Source organism: Manis javanica, chromosome 11 (assembly GCF_040802235.1).
Source record: "Manis javanica isolate MJ-LG chromosome 11, MJ_LKY, whole genome shotgun sequence".
NCBI lineage: Eukaryota > Metazoa > Chordata > Mammalia > Pholidota > Manidae > Manis > Manis javanica.
In genome coordinates, this window is record NC_133166.1 from 55,304,161 (window position 1) to 55,317,982 (window position 13,822).

Genomic DNA, 13,822 nt, shown 5'->3' on the forward strand with positions numbered 1-13,822 from the left:
ATACAGCAAGAGATGAGATTTAGATGAGGTAGAGCTTGGGAGTTAGGAGGTGGGGAATCAAATCAGTCACTAAAGTGACAGTCAAAATGCCTAATAAGGGGATGAGCTGAGAGGGCACAAATACGTTCCTTGAAATTCTACCCTGTTATTTTTCCAACTTCAAAGGGTTTTTCTGAAATTAAATGTACTATGTTATGAATCTTGCTAAACTCAGTTCATCTTTTTGAAATAGGTAAAGGGGATAGAAATTAATTTCACAGCTGGAAGGAAAAGAGAGGTAAGGTTACTGGGAAGCCCTTAGGCAATTTGGGGGTATCACCTATTTACACTACAGGTAAATATGGTAAGATGGGGTCAGACCTGAGTTTGAATCTAGGTTTCCTCATGTGTATAGAGTTCAACTGTCCAATGATTTAAGAATTATAACCTACATAATTAGCAGACATTTATTTTAGGAACATACCATTTGTTTCTCTAAATCCCACATGCACTCACAAAACAGTCTCACATGTAAACTGCCTTGTCTCCACATTGACTGCCTACTGAGCACCTTGGAGATGCCTTGCAGCTGCTGCTAACCACAGTGAGAAGACAATACCATTGCCAAGTGTAGTAGTCAGTCCTCAAGATGATTCAAAGTTTTGTGGTAATTTATTATGCATAATAATAAAACATATATTTCATTATGAAGGGTGAGGTGCTTCCATAACAAAAAACCTCAGATGTTGGAGTGGCTTTGAAACTGGGCAGTGGGAGACTCTGGGAGGACTCAGAGGAGAGTGTTAGTGAAAGCCTAAAGAGCCTGGATGAAACTGTTGGCAGAATCCTGATGGTTTTTAAGAGACTGTAGATGAAGGCTTAAAGGGCAATGAGGAAAATGTTATTGGAAACTGGAGGAAAAGGGTCTTTATTATGTAGTGGTAGGAAGTTTAGCAACACTGTCACCTGTAGTAATGTGGAAAGTAGAAAATGTGCCTAATTAATTGAGTGTCCTAGCTAAGTACATTTTCAGGTAGAGTGTTGAAGGTGCTACCTGATGTCTTATTCCTGATTATAGCAAAATATGAGAAGACAGAGATAATCTAAAGGACTTTTTAAAAAAACAACCCAGAACTTGCTAGATTTGAAAATTGCCATATTCTCTCGATGGCCAATAGTGCTAAAATGAAGAAATGGCTCCCAGTCAAAAATAAACTCTAGGCCACGGCAAGGAAAACATCATCAAATGATGAAACTGAGCATATGGTTGTAAACCCTTTGTTCAGACCTTAGAAAGATACATAGCAATGATTCAGAGAATCATTCAAATAGTAAGCTTTTTTCAAAGAAGCTTATGAGTGTTATACCTCAGCAATTTCTCTCCAGAGTAGAGAGGAACTTATCTCAAAGAGATTTGTGGGTATGATTTTTGTCCAATGGAGTTGGTGTCCCAGTTAGATTCATAGGAGACTCACAAAATTTTTAAAAGAATTATATTGTCAGGAACATTGCCAGCATGAGCTAAATGGGACAGAGACAGTACAAAATGGGAAGGGGCCTTTAGACACCTTAAATTCTGTCAGGAAGCAGAGTGACAAATTACATAGCTGCAAACATGGGTTACTTTTCATAAAAAGGAAGGATAACTGAGAGAGTGGAATCAGGAGCCCAAAGGTTGAAGTCAAAAGCCATGGGGAGTCATTCCCAGGCAGAAGTAGGATTGAGCCTTAATTGAGGAACTTCTAATAAATGTATCCCACTGGATTTCAGGATTGCTATGGACCAGTGACTCTTCTGTGCTTCCAGTGTTTTCTTCTTTTTGAACAAGAGTATCTGTATGACTTATCCCGAGTCCTCCAACTATTGTATGTTGGGAGTGTGAGGGGCACATGGGTATTCAGATGGAGAGGAACTACAACTTGAGGAGCTGTTTTTAAGACACTGTACTTAGAAGCCTATTCCACACCTGGACCTGATTTAAGTGATAAGATTCTGGACTTTGAACTGATGATGGAATGGATTGAGACTTTTGGGGACCATGGCAGGAAGTGAATGTATTTTGCATTTAAAAGACAGATGAATCATTGGGGACCAAGGGGCAGAACATGGTAACCAGCCTCAGACTTCCACCTCTTGGTGTTTACATCCTTGTAAAACGAATAGGGCTGATCTCTAATAGGCTATGTTGGAAATGATTATGTGTGCTTTCTGAGCTGAAGCCATAGAAGCATTGCACGTTCCACATTCTAGGATCACTTGCTTTGGGAGAATTCAACTGACATGCCATGAGGACTCAAGCAGCCCAACAGAAAGTGATGAGGCTTCCTGCTGACAGTCATTTGAGTGAGCTGTTGTGGAAGCAAATCTTACATTTCTTGTTGAGCCTTCAAGTGACTATAGCCTCAGCCAACATCTTCACTGAAATCTCTTAAAAGATCTTGAGTTAGACCACTCACCCAAGCCACTTCCATATTCCTGGCTTTCATATATTGTATGAAGTAATAAATTTTGTTGTTTAAAGCTGCTACGTTTTGTGGTAATTCTTATGCAATAATAAATTAATATAATAAGGTATCTATTTCTTGATGCTCCCAAAGATTCCAATTCCTAGAGAATCATAATTCAGCCCATTCTGATTTCAGCCCATTATGAAATTCCTTTTTAACAGTTCCATCAACCTCTGCCTCTAACACCTTTTCACCACAGAGGGCTCAAGAAGGATTGTGGAGTATCAGATATGGAACTACACAGCATGATATTTTAACCTTCTGTCAGATAAAGTTAGGAACAATAATAATGACAACAGGAAAATACACATATCCCCTCCCCACCAAAGACCCTGGACACAAAATGTTCTTATAAGGTTCTAAAATTGTTTTCTTTGGAAAAATATTTTCTAAGTGTGATAATGTTATATTTGTAAAAGCTAAGTTATTTCCTTTTAAGCCTGGGGAAGTGGAAATAACCAAATAAGAAACACTGTTCACTAGGTATACAAATGTTGAATTGACATTTGTTTTTCTTTTTTCAGAATGGTCCATCAATCTTGTTTTAAATGCAGACACAGAAATGATTTCCAGAGAAATGAACTGGAGAAAAATAGAAGTGTGTATGGAATTGGAACAAAACAAAAGCATTTTATAGAATTGTTTTGAAGTTAAAAAAAATAAACCTGTCAAAAGCAGCACAGAAAGTAAGCATACATTCTATGTAGACATTTAAACTATTTAAGATGATTAATAACTCCCATCTCATGGCATTAGAAGATCATCTAAAAATCCTAGTTCAAAATTATCTAAGGGAATCAATGGAAAACAGACACCATTCTCTCTCTTCTCGTTCTTCTCAATCACACCTCAGCCTTTCCGTGGACCAGATCAAATGCCCTTTTCCTCCCGCCAAAGCAGAAGTTCTTCTATGAGTAGAGAGATATAGGTATGGAGTAGAGGTAGGAGGTTGCTTACACTACCAGCAGCTAGCCAAAAAACGTTCCATGTGTTAAAACCTTCTTCAAAGGATTATTATGTGCACTAAATATTATATGTGCCACAAAGAATAGTTAAAATGTAGTGAGTACTTCTACAAGGTCCACACCTTTACATTTCATCCCAAATCAGCCTCATGAGGTAGGTATTTCCATTATTTTCACTTTACATCTAATACATATTTTTAAAGTGGCAATCAGAATGATCAATTAACTTCTCCAAAGCCAGTAAATTGTAGGACCAGGATTTGGAGGCCCTTGGTCAGTGGATCTTCCAAAACTGGTTTTTAAAGAGCCGCAAAAAGATCTAGCCTGATTCTTGACACTTTAATATTGTTTAATAAATAACAGCCCCCTTCCTTTTTCTTTGAACACAATCTGAAACTAGGTGATCTCCTCACATGAAAGAAAATGCACACTGGAACTCTCCCTCGACAAACACTGCCTCTTCCCATTTACTTCACCTGACATTTTAGCCAAACCCAAGACAAACTTGCAGGAAAAGGCATAGAGGTTGCCCCTTTAGAGGTTCTGAGCCCCTCCGAGGAAGAAATGAAAACAGACTTTCCAAATGGACAAAGTATAGTATTGCTTTGGATCGAAAATGTCTGTTTGCTCAGCCTGACTCTGAGATCCCGTGAGCCTGGGAGAACAAACACAACCCTTTCCGGGGCCCTCTGGAAATCCCAAGCGGTCAGGTTCTGTCTGATAAACACTCCGCGCTGACACCTTGCGGAACACGGGGCAGCAGGGGCTGGGACAGGCAGCAACAGACTGGAGGAGACTGAGGTGCACACGCACACCGGCCTGGCAGCCGGAAGTCTGGCTGACATCTCCAGGGAGGGAGTGTTGGAGGCGAGGCGCAGTTCCCGCCTCTGGAGTAAGCTGGCGACCTCATTCATCCTCCCACTCCTTCCGGGGATGCTGAGCCCCCGCGGGAAACGCAGAAAAAAGGCCACTGCCACTTTAAATAACTCAGGAAGTGAAAGGCGGCCGCCTAACAGGCAAAGGGAAAGTGGAACCGGGGCGATACGGACCGGCAACGGCGCGGTCTCGCCGCCGGTAGCGGGAGACAAGCGCGGCGCGGGGGCCGACGGGGGCGCGGGGCCGCGGCGCCGGAAGTGCCCGCGCCGCCAGAGGAAGCGCCGCGGGCACCAAGCGGCAGAGCGGTGGAAGGCCCTTTCCCCCCTGGCCGGGAGGGGGCTGCCAGGAGCGGGCGGCAGCGGCGCCGGGCCCCAGGCCTGCTCTGGAATACGGCGCGGCCCACGCGGGTGCCGACTCCCCGGGACGGGACCCGGGTCGGGAGGAGGACTTAAGGGGGCCGCGCGAAGGCAAAGCGGCCAGCTCGGAGTGCTGAGGCCTTGGCCGCTTCCCAGCGCTCACATGGCCTCCGGAGTGGACGAGGCCGTCGAGGAGCTGCCGCACGACGGCACGTGTGACGAGTGCGAACCCGATGAGGCTCCGGGAGCCGATGAAGTGTGCCGAGAATGTGGCTTCTGCTACTGCCGCGGCCACGCAGAGGCGCACAGGCAGAAATTCCCCAGTCACCACTTGGCCGGCTATGTCCATGGCGCAGCCCAGCCCTGGACCTCGGGGGCCCAGGGGAACGGGGAGGGTCCGGAAGACGTGGAGGCTAAGGCGGAGGAGGAGAGGGATATAGAAAGTGAGTTGAGGGAAGACAGCGAGTCGGAAGAAGAGAGCGAGAGTGAGGATGACAGCGATGAAGAGAGTGAAGAAGACAGTGAGGAAGAAATGGAAGATGAACAAGAGAGTGAAGCAGATGAAGACAACCAGGAAGGAGAATCTGAGGCTGAGGGAGAAACTGAGGCAGAAAGCGAATTTGACCCAGAAATAGAAATGGAAGCAGAGAGAGTGGCCAAGAGGAAGTGCCTGGACCATGGGCTGGATTTGAGCACTTATTGCCAGGAAGATAAGCAGCTCATCTGTGTCCTGTGCCCAGTCACTGGGGCTCACCAGGGCCACCAACTCTCTACCTTAGACGAAGCCTTTGAGGAACTAAGAGTAAGTATTGGGCATTCAGAGCATAGGTTTAGAGGTCAGGACACCTGGGTTTCAACTCAGGTGGCCTAGTTGTGGCCACATTCACTTTGACCTTGTGTCTAAAAGCTAGTCTATTCAACTTGTTGGGAACAGTGCTTATTCACCCTTTGTGGTTGAAGCCTTTGAAAATCGGATGAATGTTCTGGACTCTGACAGAAAACTGTGTGCACTCAAAAATCTAGTATACAGTTTTTGAAAATTTTCAAGTTTCTGATGTCTGGATCCCAAATAAAGCATTCCTTGGGAGTTTTGACCCCACTTAAGCCAATTCCCAAATCATCACCATTGTTGAGACTAGTGCCTTGACTTAGGGCTCTTGATAAAGAAGTGTCTTTGCCTGTTTGAAAACATGGTAAGCCTTGGTTTAGCCAAATGAGTCCAAGAAGGTGTGTCCTCAGTGGCAGTTTGTACATGTTCATTGTTGTATAGAATTCTAGTTTTATGACTTGTCACAAGGTGTCCTGTCAGTGATGAACATTGGATTTCCAGATTCTAGAGCTTCTGGCTATTATAAACAATGTTGGTATAAATTCTTGTTCATGTCTTCTGGTGCACATGTATATACATTCATACGGAATATAAACCTAGATGGACAATTGTTGGGTCCTAGACTGTATGTACCATCAGTGGTACTAGATGTTGCCAACTGTTTTCCTATGCAGTTGTACCAATTCGCATTGCCATGAAAAGTGTGTGAGTTCCTGTCGCTCTGTTTCTTCACCAACACTTGCTATTACAGAATTTTAAATTTTTGTTGGTCTCATGAATGTGTAATTGTATCTTCTTGTTACTGATTTGTCATTTGTATTCCTCTTGTTACTGATGACTTTAAGTATCTTTTGTATTTCTTCTTTTGTGAAGTGCCCATTCAGGTCTTCTGCTCATTTTTCTAGTGGTTTATCTTTTTCTCATTAGTATATAGAAGTTTTTATACATTTATTTCTGACTTCTTTGTTGTTTACATGGTTTGCAAATTTGTTCTTCTACTCTGCTTTTTCTTTCTCTTTTTAAAAAATTTTGTCTTGATGGTCTGCATTTTAAGGTAGTAGAATTTATCAATTATTTTTCTTTATTGTTAGTGCTTTTGTGTCTTGTTCCACTTAGTATTGATTTTTGTGCAGTGCAAGTAGGGACTTAATTTTTTCCACAGATAACCAGTTACTGTAGCAGCATTTATTGAAAAGCCTGTCTTTTCTGCTCTGATATGCTGCTATGCCACCTGTCATATATCAAGTGTCCATATGTGCATGAATGTGTTTCTTCACTCTTCTATTCTGTACCACCGATCTGTTAGTATATCCCTGTGTGAACAACATGTTTTCTCAGTTTTCATAGCTTTGTACCATGTCTTAACATCTGGTAGATCAAGTCCTTCTATTTCGTTCTTCTAGAAGAGTGTCTTGACCAGTCTTCACCTTTTATGTTAGAATCATAAAACTTTTTGTTTTTATATAAGCCAGTATATGGAGAATTGATACCATTACAACATGAAGTCTTCTCATTCATTTGTTTAGGTCTTTTTTGCATCACAAAATTTTATGGTTTTCTTCTGAAAGACTTCATCATTGTGAAATTTACTCCTGGATACTTACAATTTTGTAAGATTGTAAAAAAATGAATTTAAATTTTTGTTTTCTGATTGTATATAGGAATATGATTAACTTTTATGTATTGATTTTTGTATTAAGTTATATGTTTAATTCTCCTACATATTCTAATAATCTATAGATTCATTCTATATACATCAGAGGGTAGTTTTTGTTTCTTTCCAATCCTCATATCTGTTTAGTTTGTTTTTTTACTTTGTTTCAAATAGGATCTCAGGTATAATGTTGAATGGAAGTGATAGTGTGTATTTTGGCCTGGCTTATAATTGAGGAATGCTTTATATTTTACAAATAAGTGTGATAATTTTTTTTTCACTGTAGTTCATCAGATTAAGAAAGTTACCTTCTAGTCCTAGTTTAGAAGTTTTTATTAATATTGAATGGATACTGAATTTTATCAAATGTCTTTTCTGCATCTATTGTGATATTCATATGATTTTACTCAGTATTTTAATATGAATTACATTAATTGATTACTTTTAAATTAATGTGTCTCAAAAGCCTCTCTTTCACTTTTGCCCTTTCACCTGGTTTCCCTAACAATTATTGGTAACTGCTTTTATGAGTTTTTTGCTTATTCTTCAAGTGCTTCTTTTTGCAAATACATGCATGTGCACATATATGGTCTTATTTATATCCTTTTACATCATCATTATTATTTTTTACAATTAAAGCAAGTTGGAATAAACCCAATTTGGTCATGATGAAGTATCCATATGTATTTATATTTGGCTTACTGGTAATTTATGTAGGATTTTTAAGACTGATATTTATGGAGGAAATTAGCTTGTAAATTTCCATTCTTGTACTGTCCTCTTAAGATTTTGCTATTAAGGTTATATTGGCTTCACATTATGAGTCAAGGTGTACTGCTTCTCACATATTTTATCTGCCTTTTAATGTTCTGGAAGTGTTTGTAAAAGATTGGACTCTTCCTAGAATGGTAGAACTGACCATGGAAACCATCTGGACCTGAAAAGAGAGTATTTTTTTGTTATTTTGTTTTGTATAGTATTTTTTACTATGGGTTCAATTTCTTTAATAGTTATAGGTCTGTCCAGGTTGTCTATTTGTTCTTAGGTCAGTTTTGATAAATTATACTTTCCCGGAAGTTTGGCACTTTTGTCTAACTTTTTCAAATGTGCTAGTGCAAGTTTGTGAATCATATCCTGTTATTGTCTTTTTTCCATACTATAGCTATCCTCTTTATTTCTTAAAGAACAACAAACAGGTTCACTTGTAACATCTCTGATAATTCCAGTATGTGGACTTTGTGGATCTTTCTCTACTATTGTTTTTCATGTATATTTCCTCTTGTGCTTTGTTATGTTTGACTGTGTAGCTTCCCATTGTCTTTAAAAAAATTATTTGTGAGCATTTCCCAAGCCTTGGAATGACATTATGCTTTAAAAAAGAATTTGAGTTTGCTTCTGCTAAGGCCCCAGTACAATGTGTTTAGAACCTCCTAAACTTAAATTAATCGCTTGAGATTTCTTGAACCAAATTTTAAGGAGGTGCCTGCCCAAATTTACAGCCTCTTAGATTTTTCTTTCATCCCACCCTACTATACCCCCACTTCTGTTCAGCTCCAATACAAGGCTTCCCACACTCCCCTTTGGAGGGTGAAATAGTGGCAAGTTTACTTTGGTTTGTTTTCACTCTAGAATTTTGCTCTTCGGCAGGGGTGGGAGAGTCCCGAGTCTGTACAGAAATACAGAAACGGTGTCGTATAAATGTTCCACTCTGAGCACTCCATAGGTTTGGCTTTCTGTTACTGTTCCCCACCACCACCCACCACCCCTGCCCCTGCACACACTTTCTGCCCCTAATCAAAGGCACATTCCAGTTTCTTGTAATCAGCTGATGTCCTCAGATCATGAACTGCTTCCTTATACTCTGCTTATGTTAACATTGGAACAGTGTTAACTAACCTGTAGACCTTATTAGAATTTCACTGGTTTTAATAATGACTTTTGTATCAGGGTCCTATGGCCACATTACATTTTCTTGTTTTTGATGATGTAGATTGTTTGGGGAGTGCTAGTCAGAGATTTAGCAGAAGGTCTCTCAGTTTGGATTTGTTTTTCTCATGTTCCAACTGGAATTATGGGTTTTGGGGCAATACAAATTATGTTTTGCTCTTTTCACTTAGCAATATGTCACAGAAATCACTCCATAAATCTGCCTATTTATTTATTTATTACAGTTGCAAATATTCCATTGTGTGTCATTTATTCAATTCTTAATTTTGATACAATTTTTCAATTGTAGAATGTCTTTTTGGTTAATTTTTAAAGATCCATTTTTCTAAATCTTTTGGGGTCTAAGTCTTGATCATATGTCACATTTTCACAATTTTCTTCCTGTCTCATAATTTTTCATCCAATACTAGACATTGTGTTTCAAAGAACTGTAGATACTAGAGTAATATTTTCTTTTTACTCCCTCAGTAAGGGCATGCCATTTGTTGTATTAGTCAGCTAGGATGAGGGGCTGATCATTTTGATCCAATAAAGATTTGAGCTTGGTCAGAGCTTGGTTACAGCTTTAATTAGTTTCAGTTCACCTCTGGTTTCAGATATTTTGAAGCGGTGTACATTTGCTTGTTGACAGGAGAGTAAATCTCTTGGAATATCAAAAGTGGCTTGACAGGATGTTATACTGTATTCATTTATTCATTCAGGAAGCACTTAGCAAGCATCTTCCAAGGCAGGCTCTTTCTAAGCATTGGGTATGTAGCTGTGAGCAAAATGGAAAAACTGCATACTTCTACTGGAACTTACATTGTAAAGGAAATAGGAAAGAATAAATATTCAAATAAACATGTAATAAATATTAGAAAGAAAAAGTAAAACGTAATGTAGGATTAGAGAGGGACAGGAAGAGCCTAGCTCTGACACTTGCTGTTTGACCTTGGGCAAGTTATGTAATAGTTTGGCCTTGTTTCCATAGTTCTAAAATGGGTGTATAGTTATGAAATAAATAAAATATGGTTTTTGTGTGAATAAAATGACTTACTTTGATAAAACACTTTAACAGTGCTTAACATCTTGTCAGTAATTAAGAAATGTTAGCTGTGTTTTTATTATTAGTATGAGGAGTTTAGTTGAACATATAAGTTTAGAGTTGAGAGGAATTGTACAATATATATTTTGTTACCTCAGTGCCAAACCAGGTTGTGAATGGCTGGTGTTGGTGGTGAAAGGCCAAATTTTTGCCAAGGGCTGCTGACACTAACAAACATCAAATTAGGCCTAGAATGGACAGAAAACTAGAGTGACTGTACAGCAAGAGGGGATCAGGGCAGAGGCAACCTGAAGGTAAGGCCAAAAGGACTAAGGTGAATACCTTGAAAGGATAAGGTTAAGACTTAAGTCAGTGAAGTGACTTTTGAAGTTCTGCCTTTTCTTCCATGCTCCAGAAGATTTTGGTCTCCAAAGGATTTTGGAGACCAAAATCTCACAAAAGGTTTTTGTGTCCAAAATTGAATCGAGCCTGTGCTGCAGATTTAACATAGAAATAAAGTTAAAGCCCAAGTTATGATCTCTCATTTGGGTCATAACCACTCATCACAGATATGCAGTGAGCATAATTTCTGGCCATGAAAATGGGCCATTGGGTGTGACAAAATAGCTTGATTTGGCCTATGAATTTATTCATATTTGGCAGTTCTTATGTTGTCAAGGGAATTTGCATTCATAGGTACATGTAGTGAATCATTTTTGTTGAACAATAAAAATGCAATTAGATATACTTGGAACCCTAGACCACTAGTTTAAAAAATTATTTTAAATATAATCTATAGTAGGAGAACTGTATTTAATATTATGACCTCATTTGCACATGCACACAGACATAACTTTAAATAACTCAAATGGAATACTGTTTACTGCATACGGTTGTGTTCTGTTTTTATTCTATCCTGTTCAAAGAAATCCCTGGATTCTCCCCCTAAATTAACTTCATTGCACACCAATAGTTCATGTCCTGTGGTTTGAAAAGCACTTGTCTAATTCATTCTAAGGTCACCTGAATAAAAGATGGAGTCTTTTAAAATGGCAAAGGAAGAAGTGGTGGTTTTAGTTCAGTAAGTACTTATGAGTATCTGTAGAGTTTTTAACATGGCTTTGTTATGGATAGACCCGAAGGTTTTGAAGCCATACCTCCTCCTTTGATTGTGCTTTTAAGATTGGTATTTGTGGAGAAGAATGTTTGGTTAAATGACACTGGGAACACCTGCAGGCAGGAGCCAGTGAGAGGGTATTAGTAACAAAGTTGTAAGAATATAGGCATATATTCAAAATGGGTCCTTGGGTGTGACAAAAGAGCTTGATTTGGCCTATGAATTTTTTCACATTTGACAATTCTTATGTTGTCAAATATGTGACTCTAGAGGCTCTGAAGATGGAGGTATGCCATTGCCGAATCCCATAGTGGTCAATCGCTCTGGCTCTTTAGTCAGCTCATGAGGAGAAGCTCTGGTAGGGTCTGCTGTGATGTACCTATTTAGAGTTTTAGTTATTCTTGTCTGAAAGGATTTGGGGTACCTTCTAATAAAACCATGAAGCACTGGCTATGCAGTGGTTCAATCAGTGTCTTATTTTTTTCTATAGAATGAGACAAAAACTAAGACAAGTGAAGGGAATGGCTTAGTGTTAGTTGGAGCCATCCCAAATGTGAGGCCTGCAGTTCTGGGATATCCCATTTGAGTCTACCCTTCAAAATGTATTTTGTTAACCTGTAATAAATCTTGGAAGTATGCAGTGAAGAGGAAAGACAGGGCCCTAGGTTGAATTTGCCTTTTCTCTGTGGGGAGAGAGAGGTAGAGTAATTTGGGGTGGTAGTGTGCAATGAAAACAGTGTCATAGTAATGAAAGAGTGAGTGGTGTGGCAAGAGAAGATTACTTTTTGATAAGGCAGTCATGGAAGGTATCTCTGAGCATATTTAATTTGGTCAGAGACCCAAATTGTGAAATCTTTTAAGGTCTAGGGAAACCCTCCTATTGTGTTACCATTCAGTGCTGCTGTGCAAAGTCCAGTGATTCATAGTAGAGATGATTGGTTTGGTACATACAACTCTTCATAAAAGGATTATTTGGCTCTTAAAGTGAGAATAATGTAGTTCTAGCAATTATAATGTACTGTTAGCACAGGTGAAAATAATACCCTATGGAGGGAACATGAGGGATCCCTTTTATAGCAGTTCTGTTTTCCAGAGGATTCTACCTTCCTTGTGATGGAACTCCATTAAAGAGAGCCTAGGTGGTTTCTGCAGGATTAAATAGAGGGGAAAACCATCTAACTGTGTCTAGTTAAGGGTATGGTCTTTTCCCAAAACCCTCATTATTAAAATTATACCTTATAAGAATTAAGAAAAAGTCTTGGAGAAGAGTGGTTAAGGTAGAAAGAATGGTGAATGCAAAGGCTCTAACGTAGAGGTGAACTTGGGCTGTTGGGAGAGTGAAAAGGTCATTATGGATTAGAGTGGCATGAAAAAGGAGTAGGAGATGAGGTCAGTGAAGTAAAAAGGGTGTTTTTCACCTTACCACCACATTTTTAAATCACATGTGGAGGGAGATTTGTTTTCTAGAAAATACCTTGTGATTGGCTCCACTCCAGCCAGGTATATCAGAATCTTCAGAATCTCTGGGGATGGTCAGGTATTCTTGTAGAATGTCTTCCTATTGAGATTTGTCTTGTGTTTATCTCATGAAGTTACTGATTTTTGGGAGGAAAATCCCAGAGTTAAGAATATATATATATATATATCAAGATGACTTACTAAGGTTGATGTCTTGGAGATACGGGATTTGGGAGAACAGAAAGTTCTCTGGCCCTATTTTCTATGTTATCCCATGAGTGAGGATCATGTGATATCCCATGCACTAGCCTGGAAAATGTCTCCTTGTCCTTCCTTACTCACTGGACAACTGGTCAACATTCCTGATTCTTGAAAAATTAATAATATTAATAGCCAGCACTTACCATGTGCCAGGCACTGCTTTAAGTTCTTTGTATATATTAACTCATTGATCCTCCTAACAAGGTACATTTTATTATTACCTGTTTTACAAAAGAAGGAAACAGTCATAGAGCTTGCCCAGGGTTCATACAATTAGAAAGTGGCAGAGCTTCCCAGGGGTCTTAACAACTGACTTGAGAGAAAAGGTCCAAGCTTTCCCGGCTCTCTTCCAAAAGTCCAGTGCCTTTTTCCCTTCCCTGACCTTTCAATCAAAATAGAATGGGTAAATGATTATTTTATACTATTAGATGATTATTTTTCAGTGTAAGGTTGCCAATGCAGTAGGTTTTTTATTCTTAAGCCCCTTAGGGGATAAAGGACTATGTGCTTCTGGCACCAGCCTTTCCTGACCATAGCCTATAACATGGACGTTGCCCTGCCCATTTGTTCATATACCATCTTTTCTTTTCCCTTTCATCTGACCCAAGACTGAGAAGTCAGAGATTAATCTGTGTTAGTGCTCAGTGTGTCTTTTCCTTGACAGTTCAGTCTGGGATGACTAGCTCAGTTTCATGTTCCTGTTCGATTAGTTGTTATAATATCCAGAGCTAAGAATTAAACTTATGTGGCAGAAAGAAGCACAGATGTTCATGGACCTCTCAGAACAAGGGACAAAGTATAGGCAAAGAATGGGTGGAACAAAAACTTTAGTACTGGACAGAGCACGAG

At 39.5% G+C, this 13,822-nt stretch overlaps 1 protein-coding gene across 6 annotated transcripts in view; it reads left to right on the top strand.

Moving 5' to 3' along the window:
* Positions 1-4,281: 4,281 nt before the first annotated feature.
* TRIM44 (tripartite motif containing 44) overlaps positions 4,282-13,822 on the top strand; it is a 150,384-nt gene continuing 140,843 nt past the window's right edge. Inside the window, exon 1 of one of the 6 annotated variants that reach the window (XM_073216407.1) lies at positions 4,282-5,485. In XM_073216407.1, coding sequence (XP_073072508.1) covers positions 4,385-5,485 — 1,101 coding nt within the window. In that variant the 5' untranslated portion in view covers positions 4,282-4,384. The remainder of the gene's footprint in view (positions 5,486-13,822) is intronic. The other 5 variants (XM_073216406.1, XM_037020026.2, XM_073216408.1 and 2 more) reach the window with 5 other exon arrangements.